Here is a 19977-nt window from a genome sequence, read left to right on the forward strand (position 1 = left end):
TTGCAGAAACAGATGGGAAAGTTGAGGAAGACAGAAAAAGATGGAGAGAGTTTTACAGTCACGAGAGAGAAAGAGAGAGAAAGAGAGAGACAGAAACATTGTGAAAGAGAAAGAGAGAAAGAAAAGAAAGACAGAGGAAGTGAGTGCGATCAAGCATAAGTAAATGTGTCAGCTAGTCCACAGGTCTCAGGTGGTAGGTAGATAGTGAGATACTGAAGTAGGTAGTAAGACATCAGGTCTGGCTCTTTAACTCCAGACAGCATCTATCATGGCCCAGTCCTCTAACTCCCCTCAGAGTCCAGAGCACACAGTTAGACAGGTAAATCACAACTCCTCCCTGTCCCTGACCACTACCCACCATAATGAGGTAATAGAGACAAAAATAAAAGAGTCCCAGTAGAAATATGATCACCCTGCTGTCATGGCTCTATTGGTACAAGAGAGAACGGCAAATACATTCCTGTCTGACAGAGAGTCCATGTCTGTGTCCCAGATGGCACCCTATCCCTACTGTATATAAGGCACTGCTTTTAACCAGAGCCCTGGTCAAAAGCAGTGCACTACATAGAAAACAGGATGCCATTGGGACACAATTCCAGAGCTGTTATATGGCAGGTGTGTCCCAGTAGGAACACTCTATGAGGAAACTAGGCCAAACACACACAGCTGAATCAAAGGATGGAGACCTTTCCATCTCCCCCTACAGGATGCGGACGGTAACTGCACCAGTCCCATTGTGAGGCCAAGTAAGGCCAGGGAAGGACACACACAAACACTACCTGCTGTCAAACACACACTCGCACATCCTGACACACAATGTTCGGTCCCCTCCCTGTTTCCTGTCAACATGATGCAGTCGGATCAAGATAACCCTCTCTTCCTGTATGACAGGATATGGCTGGAGAGAGATGGGCCATCACGCTACTAAGGCTAGCAGATCACTGTAGTTAGCAGGTCACTTTAGGAACACATTAGTTAAAACTTCTTCTTGATAGGGGGCGCAATTGAAACATATGGCAAAATATGAGTACCCATTTTAAACTGCCTATTTCTCATCCCCCGAAACTAGAATATGCATATAATAGTCCGATTAGGATAGAAAACACTCTGAAGTTTCCAAAACTGTAAGAAATTTGTCTGTGAGTTATACAGAACTTTTATTGCAGGTGAAAACCTGAGAAAATTTCAAGCAGGAAGTGGCACTGATTTTGAGAGCTCTGTGTTCGAAAGCCTTCCTATTGCATATGTGAAGTTTCATCAATAAGACCTATTTTTCTATGTCTTCCCTAATGTGTCAACGGCTTTTAGACGTAGTTTCAGGCCTTTATTTTGAAGGATGAGCTTGTAAGAGCAAATTGAGCAAGTGGACAGGTGGGGGCTCTCCGGGTGAATCATGCGTAAATCTGAAAAGGTAGCCATTGTTTCTCTCGCTCTAGTGAGAAGCCAACTGTGCCGGTTGATTCATTATCGAATAGATTTGTGAAAAACACAATGAAGTTGGATCAGAAACAACGGTTGACATGTTTATGTGGACATTATGGATATCATTTGGAATTTTTGTCGCCGTTGTCGCGAACGCTTTTTCCTGTGAATTCCTGGGTCATGACGCAACAAACAAACGGAGTTATTTGGATGTGAAACATATCTTTATGGAACAAAAGGAACATTTGCTGTCTAACTGTGAGTCTCGTGAGTGAAACCAACCGAAAATCAACTAAGGTAAACGATCCATTTGATTGCTTTGCTGGATGTTGTTAAATAGTTACCTGACGCTAGCTGTTCTTATTGTTTTGTCGAGCGATCGATACATTTACACAAATGCATGTATTGCTTTCGCTGTAAAGCATCATTTCAAAATCTGAGACGACAGATGGATTAAGGAAAGGCTAAGCTGTGTTTTGCAATACTCCACTTGTGATTTCATGAAATTATATTTTATGATTACCCTCTGGCGCTAGGCTAGGCTATGCTAGTCAGGGTTTTTAATGACAGAAAATCCGGATCCGGGATGGGTAGCAATGAAAGGTTAATAGATTCCCTTCATGGATTCTCGTAGTAAGGATATGTCCCCTTTTGTTTCTATACTGTTTTAACCTGTTGGGGATGGGGGCGCTGTTTAGACTATTTATGCTAATGTGGCTAATTTTTTAAACGGCTTCCCACAAAATCCTTGATCGTACAATATGCATATTATTATTATTATTGGATAGAAAACAGTCTATAGTTTCTATAGGAGTTGAAATTTTGTCTCTAAGTGGAACAGAGCCCATTCTACAGCAATTTCCCTGACATGGAGTCAGATTTGAGAAACGTTGGCCACTTTTCTGAAGTCATTTAAAAGGGCTCTGTCGTTGCTATGACTATACGGACACTTCTTACGTCTTCCCCTGGATGCCTTTACGTGATGACGATTCCAACGGGCTCGATTGCTCGTTCACAGGCCCTACAAATGAAAAAAACCTTTAGCTAGCAAGTCTTTTCTTGCTGCGTAACGCGCGTGGAAGACACCGACCCTCTCCTGTTCCAAGCGTTAGTTTAGCCTGTTATATTTCTCCGGTCATCTTTTCACTCGTTATAGGAGTTACAAACATCACAAAGTAGTTAATTTAAAGCGTTTTATAGCAATTTATATCCGTTTAGTGCGATTTTGGGACATTTATTTTTGCAACGATGTGAAAAGTTGGGCACGCTTTTCAGTTCATCCCGAACGTAGTTGACATTTCCACATGGCAAGAGGACAGCTTTCCACCAAAAGACGATTTCTCCCAAGAAAGGATCCTTTGCCCAAGATACTGATGGAAGAACAGCTCAAGGTAGGACATTTTTATTATGATAAATCGTGTTTCTGTCGAAACATTTTAGTGGCTTAGGACGCCATGTTTTTTGACGTAGCTTCGCTTGGCGCAAACTGTATTGAAAAGTAAGGATAAATTAAAAAATGTAATAACGCAATTGTATTAAGAATTAAATTGTCTATCAATCCCTGTCCACCCTATATTTTTTAGTCACGTTTATGAGTATTTATGTATAAGAGTAGATCACTGTCTAAGTGGCGCAAGGACGTTTTCTTTACCAGCTTGTCTACATTTCACATTGTCTAACCATGATTTTGGTGGCTAAATATAAACATTTTCGATCAAACTGTATATGCATGTTGTAATGTGATGTTACAGGAGTGTCATCGGAAGAATTCTGAGAAGGTTAGTGAAAAAATTAATATCTTTTGGCGATGTTGACTTTTATCGCTCACTTTGGCTAGAATCAATGCTGGGCTGCTAATTGCTATGTGCTAAGCTAATATAACGATTTATTGTGTTTTCGCTGTAAGACACTTAGAAAATCTGAAATATTGTCTGTATTCACAGGATCTGTGTCTTTCGATTCGTGTATGCTGTGTATTTTTACGAAATGTTTGATGATTAGTAGTTAGGTAAACACGTTGCTCATTGTAATTATTCTAGTCCATTTGTGATGGTGGGTGCAATTGTAAACTATGCCATATACCTGAAATATGCACTTTTTTCTAACAAAACCTATCCCATACCATAAATATGTTATCAGACTGTCATCTAATGAGTTTTTTTGTTGGTTAGGGGCTATAAATATCTTAGTTTAGCCGAATTGGTGATGGCTACTGGTGTTGGTGGACAAATAAAAGATGGTGGATTATGCTAATGTGTTTTTAGGTAATAGATGTACATCTTTACATATTGTGTCTTCCCTGTAAAACATTTTAAAAATCGGAAATGTTGACTGGATTCATAAGATCTGTGTCTTTCATTAGCTGTATTGGACTTTAATGTGTGAAAGTTAAATATTTAAAAAAAATATTTTTTTTGAATTTCGCGGCACTGGTTTTTCAGTGGGGGGGGGGGGGGGTGCCGCTAGCGCCACGCTGATCCTAGACAGGTTAAAACTCCACAACCTCAATTTAAAAGTTCAATTCATGACCAACAAAATAATATTCTGTCTGTTTGGCAAGACTACTTGAAGTCTTTATCAGCCCTATATAAAGCTGTTCTATGGTCAAAATATGTGTAAAAGGCCTATCAACTGTGGTACTGTACTTACAGGAAGTTGACACAGCCGGTGCTGGGCGGAGGAGCAATCCAGACGAAGCTGAGACTGGTGGAGGGCTGGTGGCTGACGTGAGACGCCACGACACTACACACAAACTGAGTCCTAAACTGACGCTGCTCCGGCATCACACCTGAGAGAAGAACAGAGAGAGAGCGAGAGATTAGAGAGACATTGGAAAAGAGAGAGAGAGAGAGAGAGAGAGAGAGAGAGAGAGAGAGAGAGAGAGAGAGAGAGAGAGAGAGAGAGAGAGAGAGAGAGAGAGGAGGCATAGAGCGTTAGTGACAGACGTAAGCCTTCAGTGAAAACGGGCTGTTCTTTGTTTTTGAAGTGGATTGGGGCTTGTTAGGAAATGTTGTGCACACATCCAGTAACTTGTATGTGTGCAGAACAGAAAAGTAATGAAAGAAATAAGACACAACGCTCCAACAGTTTACTAAATGCAACGTTTTCATCAGGCTGGTGGCACACAGAGGAGACTAAAGACGCTCAGAGGAGAGGAGCCATGTGGAACTGCCTGATGTATGGGTCATCTCTGCACCGCTGCTCTGACATCCTCCTCCCTCCTTCGTTCGTTCACTCCCATCCTCTCTCACTCCTATCTTCCCTCCCACACCTTTTTCTTCCTCCATCCCTCCCTCCTTCCTCCATCCCTCCCTCCTTCCTCCCTTCTGATGCCTTGACAATCTGCTAACTCTCAGTCCTCCATCCCTCCTTGACACGGTGTAACGGCGCTCTTATTAATGACTGCCTTGTCAGGAGATGATTTCATCAGGGGAATGACATCATGTCACACAATCTGTCTTTCATTGGAGACCACAGGGAGTGATCAGAACGGAACACAGCCAGGGTGTCAGGCGGTGGTTAACTGGTGCAGTGAGTCAGGCGCAGGAGAGCAGAAATGAGTGTATAGGGTATTTAATTCCACGACAGCAGCAGTGTACAGACAATACTCAAAGTGCGGAGAAATACCGGGGTGACTCGAAAATAACGGGAGTAAATACATAACCCGGCAAACATCACCAGCCGACAAGTACCGCCATGAACAATCAATAAACACGCACACTAACATGTGGGGAAACAGAGGGTTAAATAATGAACATGTAATTGGGGAATAGAAACAAGGTGTGTAGAAAACAAAGCCAAAACAAATGGAAAATGAAAAGTGGATCGGCGATGGCTAGAAGACCGGTGACGTCGTTATACCATTAATCCTATCAACAACCGTCTTAATCAACATTCAATTTACTATATTCTTATTCTGAACAGTCATTTTTTGAAACTTCAAGAACCCAATCGCTTGCAAATGAACTCAATGCCACAAATAATTAATTCAAGGTTTATTTACTATACTAGATAAGTTGAAAATGAAGATCGTTAACAAATATAATATAGTCAGGGTGTAACGGTATACAGTACAGTTATTGTAGTGAGAATCTCCACAGATCACTGTGAATGAACTTCTGTACTCAACTCAGCAAATACAACAGTATATTTATTCACAAGACTTTAGAGGACAAGATGGTCTTATCAATTGAGAGGGAAATATGAGGCTCCACCAACACAGGATTTCACAACTGTGAAATTATAGAGTTTCATCAACCAGGAATCGGCAGTGGGCTTGGCCATCAGTACGCATCCTAATGTGGACAATGCAGAGACAGTATTCATCATGGGTTGATAAATTAGACCTGCCGTCTTACAACTACTCAATAACTTCCAGCCACGTTACACAGATAACGCCACTTTCATAGAATTACTTGTGGGATTCCGTCAGGATGGGATTCCATCAGAATGGGAGCTGAGGCCAGATTGGAAAGCAGCTTTGCCATTAGTGTGTGATTACATCTCAGTCCGTTATTACACACTGAACAGCTCCTAACAGCCTGGCACTTGGTAGCAGCCCTGTATACTGACACTTCATAAATTACACCCTCCTTTCACCACACACACACACACACACACACACACACAGGTCATCTCTTTGACACACACACACACACACATTTCTCGAAAATTGTATGTCATACACAATACAATTTCCCTCTCACATGCATGCACATACACACTTACACCTACACAGGCATGAGGCTGGGGTAGGCTCTTTCAGTTAAAAATACTTTCACATTCCTATACTCATACCCACGTCATTCTCAGAAATATTCCCCCGCTGTCACATGACATGCAATTACGGCCCAGTCAAAGCAATAGCTTTAGCGCAAAGTGTCCAATACTGCACCAGGGCTATGTAAGTGCTGTGTGTGTGCATGTGTGTATGTGTCTCCAATACTCCACATGCAATTTGAGGCTCCCCACAGAGGTGCATAATACAGCCTTAGCTCCCATCGCCACGGTAACACAATCTAGTGAACGCCGGAGTGAGGAAAGGCAAGGGAAACAGGGGAACCCAGCTAACACATTTGGTTTCTTGGAAGTTGTGGGAAAGTACGTTTTTGGTTTGCCATTGGTTCTGGGAATGAAGCCATACGTTTCCAGATGGGTAAAACTGAAAATCCTGAAATTCCCACAGAAGAACGTTGTTTCATAATGCTCTCTGAACGTCTTGAAAATATGACTTTGAATGAGGAATCCATGAGGAAACCTGTTGGAAACGTTATGCTGAAGTTCTGGAATTCCCACAGAAGAAGGTTGTTTCTTAACGTTTTCAGAACAATTTGAGAACAAGACTTGAAATAGAACCATGGGGAAACCTGTGGGAAACGTGCTGAAAATCGCACAGGAGAACATTGTTTCGATACTACTTGAGGACATTCCCAATGTCAGCTGGAGAACATTCCAAGAACATTACCAAAAATGTCATTACATGTAACCATGTTTTAACTTTTAAGAAACATTCTGTTAAAATAATGAAATACCAAGAAAATAACTTTATTTTGTCACGTTACTTAAATGTGCTGAGAATATTCCAAAGCCAAGGAAATATCCGACATCATTCCCAGAACGTTGTGGGAAGGTTGTATGCAAAATAACTATGGGAGAAACAGACACACACACACCCCACAGACACACACACACAGACATGATAGACATGTGACAGCGACAGAGAGGAGTCGACAATATGTCAGAGCTTGGGTGGGGGCTAAAGCTTGAGATGATTCTTATGGTAATGTTAACTCAAAATGCTATTTCACATGGCTAGTTATAGCCTAATGTTAGCTAGCTAACTAACTAACATTGAACCTGTTACTGTTAGCTAGCTAGTTGACATTAGATGACTGGCCCGCTAGCTAACATTACGTGTATGATCTGTGTAATAATGTTATCTCAGAATGCTATTTGCATTGCTAGTTAAAGCCTAATGTTAGCTAGCTAACATTGAACCTATTTGATTAACTTTAGCTAGCTATGACAATTGAATTGTATTGCCAGTACTCCATGGATTAGGATGATGCTTAATTGTTTAGCTAGCATGTCTGAACAAAAGACTCCACTTCGCCAGGTGATTACATGACCCATCAAGTTAGCCAGGTGTGTCTGATGGTGGTTACGGCTATCTATTGTATAATAATGCCAAAATATTTGTATCTGGAATTTGTCTTTCAGCATCAGTAGAACACGATTGACTCTCCTCCACCAGTCATACATTTCTGATCAAAATGTTGTATCAAGACTGCCCAAATGTGTCTAATTTGTTTATTGAAAAACTTCTTTGTGCGCTTTGAAGACAATACAGTGCCACCTACACGGCCCGCTACCAAAGACTGTGGGCTCTCCTTCTCCGTGGCCAACTTGAGTAAAACATTTAAACGTGTTAACCCTCGCAAGGCTGCTGGCCCAGACAGCATCCCTAGCCGCGTCCTCAGAGAATGCGTAGACCAGTCTGTAAACTCTCCTTCCAGACTCACATTAAGCATCTCCAATCCAAAATTAAATCTAGAATTGGCATCCTATTTCGCAAGAAAGCATCCTTCACTCATGCTGCCAATCAAACCCTCGTAAAACTGACTATCCTACCGATCCTTGACTTCGGCGATGTAATTTACAAAATAGCCTCCAACACTCTACTCAGCAAATTGGATGCAGTCTATCACAATGCTCTCGTTGGCTGGCCCTCGCGTCATATTCGTCGCCAAACCCACTGGCTCCAGGTCATCTATAAGTCTTTGCTAGATAAAGCCCCACCTTATCTCAGCTCACTGGTCACCATAGCAGCACCCACCAGTAGCACGCGCTCCAGCAGGTATATTTCACTGGTCATCCCCAAAGCCTATTCCTCTTTTGGCCGCCTTTCCTTCCAGTTTTCTGCTGCCAATGACTGGAACAAATTGCAAAAATCACTGAAGTTGGAGACTCATATCTCCCTCACTAACTTTAAGCACCAGCTTGTCAGAGCAGCCCATCCATCTACCTCATCCCCGTATTGTAATTTTTTTTGTTGCCCCTTTGCACCCCAGTATCTTTACTTGCACATTCATCTTCACCACATCTATCACTCCAGTGTTTAATTGCTAAATTGTAATTACGTCGCCACTACGGCTTATTTATTGCCTTACCTCCCTAATCTTACCTCATTTGCACACACTCTATATAGATGTTTTATATTGTGTTATTGACTGTACATTTGTTTATTCCATGTGTAACTCTGTGCTTTAGTTTGTGTCGCACTGCTTTGTTTTATCTTGGCCAGGTCGCAGTTGTAAATGAGAACTTGTTCTCCACTGGCCTACCTGGTCAAATAAAGGTGAAAGAAAAAAATATTTTTAGAACATCACATCTGTTGAAAATGTTTGATATTTGAATCAAAGTCAATTGCTGTACGATGAGTCACAGTTCACAATTTGTACTGTATAACCCCAACATGTAAGTACACTATGGCTTTTTAGTATTTTATTATGATTTCACAAAGACCAAATTACTATCTCTCTCATTCTGTCTCGTTCCCCCTCTCCCCAGACCAACAGACGGAGGCAGTCATCGCATCGCAGGGCTCTTTGTTTTCAGCTTGTTGCTTAACTGAAGCATTTGGGATTTGTATTCCCATTGAATAACAGTGCAGTTTTTTCTTCTCCTGGACATGAAAGGAATATTTATTGTATTTGCATTTTACGCCTGAGTGTATTTTGCAATGGGGAATAGAAATAGGGAGAGTAATGTCAAGGGTGTGTGTGTGTGAGCGAGTGTGTGTGAGCAAGTCCCAGTACAGCTGTGTCCTGGAGTACATCGCTCTGTCTTTTCATCTTCACCCTTCCCTAACCACTACACTCCATTCTTCTCCTCTCTCTCTCTGTCCCTCCCTTCCTCTCACTACTTCTTTCTGTCTCTGGTGTCCCTCATCTCTCTAGCTCTCCCTGGTGTCCCCATCTCTCTAGCTCTCCCCGGTGTCCCCATCTCTCTAGCTCTCCCTGGTGTCCCTCATCTCTCTAGCTCTCCCTGGTGTCCCTCATCTCTCTACCTCTCCCTGGTGTCCCCATCTCTCTAGCTCTCCCTGATGTTCCCCATCTCTCTAGCTCTCCCTGGTGTCCCCCATCTCTCTAGCTCTCTCTGGTGTCCCCCATCTCTCTAGCTCTCCCTGGTGTGCCACATCTCTCTAGCTCTCCCCGGTGTCCCCCATTTCTCTAGCTCTCCCCGGTGTCCCCCATCTCTCTAGCTCTCCCTGGTGTCCCTCATCTCTCTAGCTCTCCCTGGTGTCCCCATCTCTCTAGCTCTACCCGGTGATCCCCATCTCTCTAGCTCTACCCGGTGTCCCCTATCTCTCTAGCTCTCCCTGGTGTCCCCTATCTCTCTAGCTCTCCCTGGTGTCCCCCATCTCTCTAGCTCTCCCTGGTGTCCCCCATCTTTCTAGCTCTCCCTGGTGTCCCCCATCTTTCTAGCTCTCCCTGGTGTCCCCCATCTCACTAGCTCTCCCTGGTGTCCCCATCTCTCTAGCTCTACCCGGTGACCCCCACCTCTCTAGCTCTACCCGGTGTCCCTAATCTCACTAGCTCTCCCTGGTGTCCCTCATCTCGCTAGCTCTCCCTGGTGTCCCTAATCTCTCTAGCCCTCCCTGGTGTCCCCCATCTCTCTAGCTCTCCCTGGTGTCCCCATCTCTCTAGCTCTCCCTGGTGTCCCCCATCTCTCTAGCTCTCCCTGGTGTCCCCCATCTCTCTAGCTCTCCCTGGTGTCCCCCATCTCTCTAGCTCTACCCGGTGTCCCCCATCTCTCTAGCTCTCCCCGGTGTCCCCCATCTCTCTAGCTCTCCCCGGTGTCCCCCATCTCTCTAGCTCTCCCTGGTGTCCCTAATCTCTCTAGCTCTCCCCGGTGTCCCCCATCTCTCTAGCTCTCCCTGGTGTCCCCCATCTCTCTAGCTCTCCCTGGTGTCCCCCATCTCTCTAGCTCTCCCCGGTGTCCCCCATCTCTCTAGCTCTCCCCGGTGTCCCCCATCTCTCTAGCTCTCCCTGGTGTCCCCATCTCTCTAGCTCTCCCTGGTGTCCCCCATCTCTCTAGCTCTCCGCGGTGTCCCCCATCTCTCTAGCTCTCCCTGGTGTCCCTAATCTCTCTAGCTCTACCTGGTTTCCCCCATCTCTCACCATTTTTATTTTATACAATCATTCATTCCCTCTTTGGTTTTTATCTTTCTTAAATTCATTTTCCTGTTTGTTTGAGTCCTGTGCGGTTCTATGTAAGACACGCATTGGTTTCTTAGTTTTCCTACACGCACAGATCGACAGACCCCAGATGTATGTTTTTCTCTCAAGAGTCAATGCTCCATCCAGTATGGAGCAAAGATACGTATTAGTGGGATATACTGTGATGTATTGTTCCACTCCTCAGCTTGTATACTATGTGGTTGTAGTAATGTTCATATGGACCAGCGTTTCCTAACTCCAGTCCTCGAGTACCCCCAACTGCGCACATTTTTGTTGTAGCCCTGGATACGCACACCCGATTCAACTTGTCAACTAATCATCAAGCCCTCAATGAGTTGAATCAGGTGAGTTTGTCAGCGGCTACAAAACAAACGTCTGCTAGTGGTGGAGTTGAAAAACACTGGTATGGAGTACAGCTTTGTCTAATTTGTTAACTTTGCTAATTTTGCCCGTCTAACTGGGACAGAATCAACAGATTCAACAGCACTCAGGGCCATAGCTAACAGTCTGATTGGATAACAATGTCTAGTTGTTGATGTCGAGGGTTCAAATGCCACTGCTACTTAACATGCATAATTTAATGTTGCATGTTAGATTAGAGTCCCTAATTCAAGTAGCGGCCAGAAGAGTACCTAAGGGGATGTCATTCCCCCTCCTTCCCTTCTCCTCCTCACACCCCTCCTCTCCTCCTTTATTTTACATGCAGATTGGGCTGTTATGAGCTGTCTGCTATGATTAATGACATAGAACAATGACCTGCTCACTCCCATGGTAAGACTGAGACATGGCTTGCGGCACAATTATGAATACACACAGAGACACATGGAGATACGCACATAGACAGTCTAACCAGAGACATGGGGATGAAAACGGGTGTTTTCTGGTTGTTGGTTGATTGACACCAGAAATCTTGAGGGTTTAAGGAAATAACGTAGGAGGCTAAATTGAGACAATGGGACACTGTTGATTCATATTGGCAGAATGACTTTCCACTTATCTTGTTCTTAACGTCCAAAGTCACAATCTGTAGAGCTGCATTTTTTTTAACTTTCACATCAACCTCTCACTCATCCCTTACTCGTGAGGCTCTTGTGAGTGTTTCACAGCTCACCGAGAGAAATATGAGAGGTTTAGAGAGAGAGAGAGATAGAGAGAGAGAGAGAGAGAGAGGGGTGAGAGAGAAATGAATTCTCCCCATTGGAACAGATGGGATATCAGTGGCACAGCCTGGCAGCACGTTTTCCCAGTGAAGTACCAGTGTGTCCCAGACTGACGATGGGCATTAACTGAGGAAAGTGAGGCTGGGTGGCAACAGCATGGAATACCCACTGATATGCTCCGTTACAACAAAGGAAGCAATGGAGAAACTGAGCATTCCGTTTGGATTACAGGCTAAAGGATCAACAGAGCACCATTATGACTGAAGATCACAGATCACATTAATTTACACTGCATCATTCAGGATTTAAACATTGTCCATTAACATTGGTTATCTGGTCAATATCAAAAAGCTAACAAGGTCAAAAAGCAGCCAACAAGTTCTCAGCATATGTGGGAACTCCTTCAAGACTGTTGGAAAACCATTCCAGGTGAAGCTGGTTGAGAGAATGCCAATAGTGTGCAAATCTGGCATCAAGGCAAAGGGTGGCAACTTCGAAGAATCTAAAATCTAATTTGATTTGTTTAACACTTTTTTGGTTATTACATCATTACATCAAAATTATTTCATAGTTTTGATGTCTTCACTATTATTCTACAATATAGAAAATAGTCAAATAAAGGAAAACCCTTGAATGAGTAGGTATGTCCAAACTTTTGACTGGTAATAATAAGACAGACACAGACTCACACACACACACACACACAGACAGATCATGATAAAATGCATGTATGCAGAGCGTTTAATTAAAACATTGTGAGAGAACTTTATATTATGATATATCCACAAGGTTATTTGATTTTGTCTGTAGAGAGCCTTCTTATTCCTTACTGAAATTAATATTCATCTCTGCACACAATGTGTTTTTTTAATTAAATATGCGGAAGAGAAGAGGGCCTCATTTTGAAAGCAAGCACCAGTCAGAGTTCACCATGCACATCATTTGTTCTCCCAGGCCTGTGACAACGTGGTGTGTGCGTGCATGTCTGCAGTATGTGTTTGGGCCAGTGCACTCGGAAAGTATTCAGACCCCTTGACTTTTTCCACATTTTGTTACATTACAGCTTTATTCTAAAATTGATGACATCGTTTTCCCCCTCATCAATCTACACATAATATCCCATAATGCAAAATCAAAAAAAGATTACGACATTTTTGAAAATGTATTTAAAAAAAGGCTGAAATATCACATTTACATAAGTAGTCAGACCCTTTACTCAGTACTTTGTTGAAGCACCTTTAAAACCTTTTCTCAATAGGGGGGCGCTATTTTCACTTTGTAAAAAATCGTGCCCAAATTAAACTGCCTCGTACTCTATTCTAGCTCGTACAATATGCATATTATTATTACTATTGGATAGAAAACACTCTCAAGTTTCTAAAACCGTTTGAATCATATCTGTGAGTAAAACAGAACTCATTTTGCAGCAAACTTCCTAACAGGAAGTGAACAATCTGAAATCGAGGCTCTGTTCCAGGGCCTTCCTATTAATTTGCCTGAAATCTATGGATCTGTATGCACTTCATACGCCTTCCACTAGATGTCAACGGGCAGTGAGAGGTGGAATGGGGTGTCTAGCTTGATCTGAGGCCGAACAAGAGCTTTTGGAATAAACGTATCTGGAAATTTCATTGTCTTCGAAGGCGCGAGAAGGAACCCCAGATTGCCTTCTGAAAAGCTTTCGGTATAGACGTTTGATATCTCCGGCTCTGATTTTATTTGATATATGTGATAAAAACATCACAAAGTCGTTTTTTTCAACCGAGTTGTATCAGTTTATTGAACGTTTATTGCGAGTTTTGGAATTTTCTTTCCTTTGCGTCATGTGAAGTTGGGCACGTTTGCGCCACATGGCTAGCTATGGTTGCTAATTCGACAGGAGAAGAGGACATTCTAAAACCAAACAAAGATTTTTCTGGACAAAGGACTCCTTGTACAAGATTCTGATGGAAGCTCAGCAAAAGTAGGAATCATTTATGATGTTATTTCGTATTTCTGTGGAAAATGTTTAGTCCTATTTTCCGCCCTTATTGCGGGCGCTGTCTCGTTATAACGTAAGCTGTATGTCGTACTAAAGTTATTTTAAAAAATCTGTACAACATCTATTTTTTAGTAAAGTTTATGATGAGTTATTTGATTAGATTAGGTGACTGTCCAAAATATCTCTGGAGAATTTTGTGCATTTTGACTACGTATTCACATTGTAAAACCACGATTTGTACCGCTAAATATGCACATTTTCGAACAAAACATATGTATTGTGTAACCTGATGTTATAGGACTATCATCTGATGAAGTTTGTCAAGGTTAGTGAATAATTTTATATTTTTTGCTGTTTTTTTGCGATCGCTACCTCTGCGGTGAATGAATGCGGTTGTGTGTTTGGCTATTGTGGTAAGCTAATATAATGCTATATTGTGTTTTCGCTGTAAAACACATAAAAAATCTGAAATATTGGCTGGATTCACAAGATGTTCACCTTCCATTTGCTGTACAGCATGTATTTTTCATAAATGTTTTATGATGAGTATTTAGGTATTTCACGTTGCTCTCTGTAATTATTCCGGCTGCTTTGGTGATATTTTTTATGGTAGCTGCAATGTAAAACTATGATTTATACCTCAAATATGCACATTTTAGAACAAAACATAGATTTATTGTATAACATGTTATAAGACTGTCATCTGATGAAGTTGTTTCTTGGTTAGTGTCATGACGTTGGCAGTGGGGGTAGGTTTATGACAGCCATAAATACCTCTTTTCCCCTTTTTCTCTCTCCCTACTATAACTGATGTGACATAAGGAAACCCATGGGTTAACATAGAGATTCTGGGTAACATCAGAAGTTGGGGGAAATTAACTATATTCTGGTAGTTCGACCAACTGAACATATGCGGGGGTACTTAATTGCCACTATAGGGGGTGCTGTTTCGCATTAGCATAATTTGCTCTACAGATTAAACTGCCTAGTACTCAATTCTTGCTCGTACAATATGCATATTATTTTTATTATTGGATAGAAAACACTCTCTAGTTTCTATAGCCGTTTGAATTATGTCTCTGAGTGGAACAGAACTCATTCTACAGCACTTTTCCTGATATGGAGTGAGATTTCAGAAATCTTGGCCTCTGGTCCCAGGTCAGTTTTAATGTCCCTGTAAATGCTATGAGGATACAAACACTGCCCACGCCTTCCTCTAGATGTCAGTAAGTGGTGACAATTTGAATGGAGTCGATTGCGCAATCAGGGCCTGTATAAAAGGCCAAAGACCGGATGTACCGTTCTTTTGCTCCCTGCGCCTGACGCACGATGGATGTCGAACCTACTCTCTTTCCAAGCTGTTGTTTAGCCAGTAATATATCGCCGGTCATGTTTTTACTCGTTATAGGTGTTAAAAACATCATAAGGTAGTTCATTTAAACCGTTTTATAGCAATTTATATCCGTTTAGTGCGATTTTGAGGCATTGCTTTGTGATGCACTTTGAAGCGCCGGGCACGTTTCGGGGTCCCGGTCGAACGTTAGTGGGCATTTCGACGGACAAGAGGACATCTTTCGACCAAAATAAGATTAGACCCAAGAAAGGATACATTGCCCAAGATTCTGATGGAAGATCACCTCATAGTAAGAAATATTTAAGATGATAAATCGTTGTTCTGTCGAAAAATGTTAACCGCATATTCCGCCATTTTTTTTGGTATAGCTTCGCTTGGCGAACCCTGTATTGCACAGTAAGGAAAATTTTAGAAATGTAATTCAGCGATTGCATTAAGAACTAATTTGTCTTTCGATAGCTGTCCAACTTATATTTTTTTAGTCAAGTTTATGAATAGTTATTCATGAGACAAGATCACTGTCAAATATTGCGCCTGACATTTTCAGGCTAGTTTTGCTAGTATTGTCATTGTATAACCACGTTTTTTTGTGGCTAAATATGCACATTTTCGAACAAACTCTATATGTATGCTGTAATATGATGTTACAGGAGTGTCATCGGAAGAATTCTGAGAAGGTTAGTGAAAAAATTAATATATTTTGGCGATGATTACGTTATCGCTCTCTTTGGCTTGAATCAATGCTCGGGTAACGTTTTCACATGTGGTATGCTAATATAACGATTTATTGTGTTTTCGCTGTAAAACACTTAGAACATCTGAAATATTGTCTGAATTCACAAGATCTGTGTCTTTCCATTGCTGTGAGCTGTGTATTTTTAAGAAATGTTTTATGATTAGTAATTAGGTAATACACGTTGCTCTCTGTATTTATTCTAGTCGAGTTGTGATGGTGGGTGCAATTGTAAACTATGATTTCTACCTGAAATATGCACATTTTTCTAACAAAACCTATCCTATACAATAAATATGTTATCAGACTGTCATCTGATGAGGTTTTTTCTTGGTTAGTGGCTATCAATATCTTTATTTGGCCGAATTGGTGATAGCACCTGATGGAGTAAGAAACTGATGGAGTTAGAAAAGTGGTGTCTTTTGCTAACGTGGTTAGCTAATAGATTTACATATTTTGTCTTCCCTGTAAAACATTTAAAAAATCTGAAATGGTGGCTTTATTCACAAGATCTGTATCTTTCATTTGGTGTCTTGGACTTGTGATTTAATGATATTTAGATGCTACTATTTAATTGTGACGCTATGCTAGCGATGCTAATCAGTGTGTGGGGGGGGGGGGGGGTGATCTGGGGTTGAGAGGTGGTAAAAGTTAAGGTATATTATGTCAGTTCGGTTGCCCTCTGACACATTCTCATCAATATTATAATGACAAACTCTACTGTGGAAAGTCTAAACGTCAGAGGTATTGGATTCACATGGAATTGTTGTTTAATTCAAATGTTTGAATATGACATTATTTGTGAAGAGGTGAAATGTAATTTTAGCTTCCAAATGAGAGATCTGTGCTTTCGTAAGTTTTCCTCTGCTCACAGTGGTCCGCCCCTGTGAAGAGGCATGGGTTATAAACTTTTCAGACACACCCCTCTCCCTCCACTATAAAAGCCAAAGGACAAGAATATAACTCCTGTTCCGGGTACGCTAGGATGACGATCCGGTGTCAGAATGGTTCAGATGATAAATATAGATGAAGCCAACATCAGCATGGACTTTGATTGTGAATAGTTGAACTTTGAACTCGTATTCACTACAGAAGTGATATCTCCTAGCCGTTGAGTTAGCAACAGTTAAACGCAGGTTAGGAAGAACGATACGGTCTTCCATCTACTACACACAACGCTCCACCAACGTATCCAGTAAGGCACCAGAGACATTCTTCAAAGGATAGAGGACTCGGGTTGGCGACACGGTCCATCTACCACCAACCTACTGAAGCGCAGCTCAGAGTAAATATTGATTGCATTTTCATCTTCAAATGGGCGGTCATTTAGAATGCATAAGATACTGTATTTACGATAGCACAGCTTCGCCTATGTTCCAGTCTCCCGCTCTTTCACTAAAATCCCGCCCCTTTTCTTTGTGTAACAAGCTGTCATATCTGTTCCGCCCGCTAGGGACGTTTTCCTTTATGACAGCAATTTGAAATCAAGTTATGATTTAATTGTGTATGTGTGATTCTGTGTGATTAGTTAGGTATTTAGTAAATAAATAATTAAACCCAATTTTGTATTGCTATTCAACTTGTTAGCCAGGATTCTTGCAGATAACCAAGGATTTACCACTTTCAGATGAGACTGAATAAAATGACGATTAATGTGACTGCTATGGATGTAAAATATTACTAAATCTTTAAGAGTTTATTCGGAAGATAACAGCTCTATAAATATTATTTTGTGGTGGCCCTCTCTAGTTAATTAACATTTACATGATTAGTTCAATCAGGTAATATTAATTACGGAGAAATTATTTTATAGAACAGCATGTCATAGCAATTAATCTGGCATAGTCAAAGACACGACATTAGTGACTAATTATATCTCTATCTGGTCGGTTTTGTGATAGCTACCTATGCGGTAAAAAAATTGTGAAAATATGCGGTTGAGTCTTTTGCTATTGTGGTTAGCTAATAGAAATACATAGTGTTTTCGCTGTAAAACATTTTAAAAAATCGGAAATGATGGCTGGATTCACAAGATGTGTATCTTTCATTTGGTGTCTTGGACTTGTGATTTCATGATATTTATATGCTAGTATTTACTTGTGGCGCTATGCTAGGCTATGCTAGTCAGCTTTTTACTGATGAGGATGCTCCCGGATCCGGGATGGTGATGAAGTAGAAGTTAACAGCGATTACAGCCTTGAGTCTTCTTGGTTATGATGCTACAAGCTTGGCACACCTGTATTTGGGGAGTTTCTCCCATTCTTCTTCGCAGATCCTCTCAAGCTCTGTCAGGTTGGATGGGGAGCATCGCTGCACAGCTATTTCCAGGTTTCGCCAGAGATGTTTGAACGGGCTCCGGCGGGCCACTCAAGGACAGAGACTTGACCCGAAGTCACTCCTGCATTGTCTTGGCTGGGTGCTTAGGGTCGTTGTCCTGATGGGTCGTTGTCCTGATGGAAGGTAAACCTGCCCCCAAGTCTGAGGTCGTGAGTGCTCTGGAGCAAATTTTCATCAAGGATCTCTCTGTACTTTGCTCTATTCATCTTTACCCCGATCCTGACTAGTGTCTCAGACCCTGCCACTGAAAAACATCTCCACAGCACAATGCTGCCACCACCATGCTTCACCGTATGGAGGGTGCCAGGTTTCCTCCAGATGTGTATCTTGGCATTCAGGCCAAAGAGTTCAATCTTGGTTTCATCAGACCAGAGAATCTTGTTTCTCATGGTCTGAGAGTCTTTAGGTGCCTTTTGTCAAACTCCAAGCGGGCTGTCATGTGCCTTTTACTGAGGTGTGGCTTCCGTCTGGCCTCTCAACTGTAAAGGCCTGATTGGTGAAGTGCTGCAGAGATGGTTGACTTTCTGAAAGATTCTCCCATCTCCACAGAGGAACTCTGGAGCTCTGTCAGAGTGACTATCGGGTTCTTGGTCACCTCCCTGACTGAGGCCCTTCTCCCCTGATCTCTCAGTTTGGCCGGGCAGCCAGCTCTAGTTTGGTGATTCCAAACTTCTTCCATTTAAGAATGCCACTGTGTCCTAGGGGAACTTCAATACTGCAGACATAATTTGGTACCCTTCCCCAGTTCCTTGGACCTCATGGCTTGGTTTTTGCCCTGACATGCACTGTCAACTGTGGGACCTTATATAGACAGGTGTGTGTCTTTACAAATCATGTCCAATCAACTGAATTTACCACAGGTGGACTCCAATCAAGTTGTAGAAACGTCTCAAGAAGCATCATTTGGAGCTGCAGTTTGGAGCTGTTAAATGCTCATAATTCAAGTAATAGTTCACTTGAATCATGACATTAACATCAAAATCAGAGCATTCAAAAACATGCATTATCAAAATTCTATGAATGGTCCCATCTGTCATAGACTAGAAAAATGCTTCTGTCAAAGGAATTCTAAACTTCATTTTGTAGCTTCTGTCAACATTGTTCTATAGAAGGATATCCACACCAGCAGTATAAATGAAACATCAAACAGCTCTGACAGTTCTGAGGAGGGGGATGATTGCCAGGGGGAAGCTGTATGGTAATATCCATGTTGGAGAGTGCCAGGGGGAGGGGGATAGGGGCAACACACACTCGCTCTCTTTCTCACAAACTCACACACAGGCACACACACACGCACACACACACACACAAGAAAACACACACACGAGAACACACACACACATATATATATATATGGTATTGTGCCGGTGGTGAGGTGGAAAAGGGTAACCCAGCTAGCACATAATGTTCTGAGAATCACATGTTTCTAAAGGCTTGGTGAGAGCATGGTTGTGCTATGGTTATTTTGCATACAAGTGGTGCAGGATAGTTGCTTGACTTTGGAGCAGTACATTTAAGGAACTTGACATAAAATATATATTTTCTTTTTATTCCATTACTTTAACAGAACATTTCTGAAAAGTTCAAACATGTTTACATTTAATTTACATTTTGGTAATGTTCTAGGAGAGGTTCTGTAACAGGTTTGAAATTGGGAATGTTCTCAAATAGTTCCGAAAATGTTAAGAAACAACGTTCCTCTGTGGGTAGTTCAGTACGTCAGCATAACGTGTTCTACAGGTTTCCTC

General features: G+C 41.8%; 1 protein-coding gene across 2 annotated transcripts in view; it reads right to left on the reverse strand.

Annotated features, from left to right (window-relative positions):
* Positions 1 to 19977, reverse strand: part of LOC129866600 (reelin-like) — a 293866-nt gene that overhangs the window by 166888 nt on the left and 107001 nt on the right. For both annotated transcript variants that reach the window (XM_055939357.1, XM_055939356.1), the window contains exon 3: positions 4072 to 4210. In XM_055939357.1, coding sequence (XP_055795332.1) covers positions 4072 to 4210 — 139 coding nt within the window. The remainder of the gene's footprint in view (positions 1 to 4071; positions 4211 to 19977) is intronic.

The sequence above is a fragment of the Salvelinus fontinalis genome, chromosome 12, assembly GCF_029448725.1.
Source record: "Salvelinus fontinalis isolate EN_2023a chromosome 12, ASM2944872v1, whole genome shotgun sequence".
In the NCBI taxonomy this organism is placed as follows: Eukaryota; Metazoa; Chordata; class Actinopteri; order Salmoniformes; family Salmonidae; genus Salvelinus; species Salvelinus fontinalis.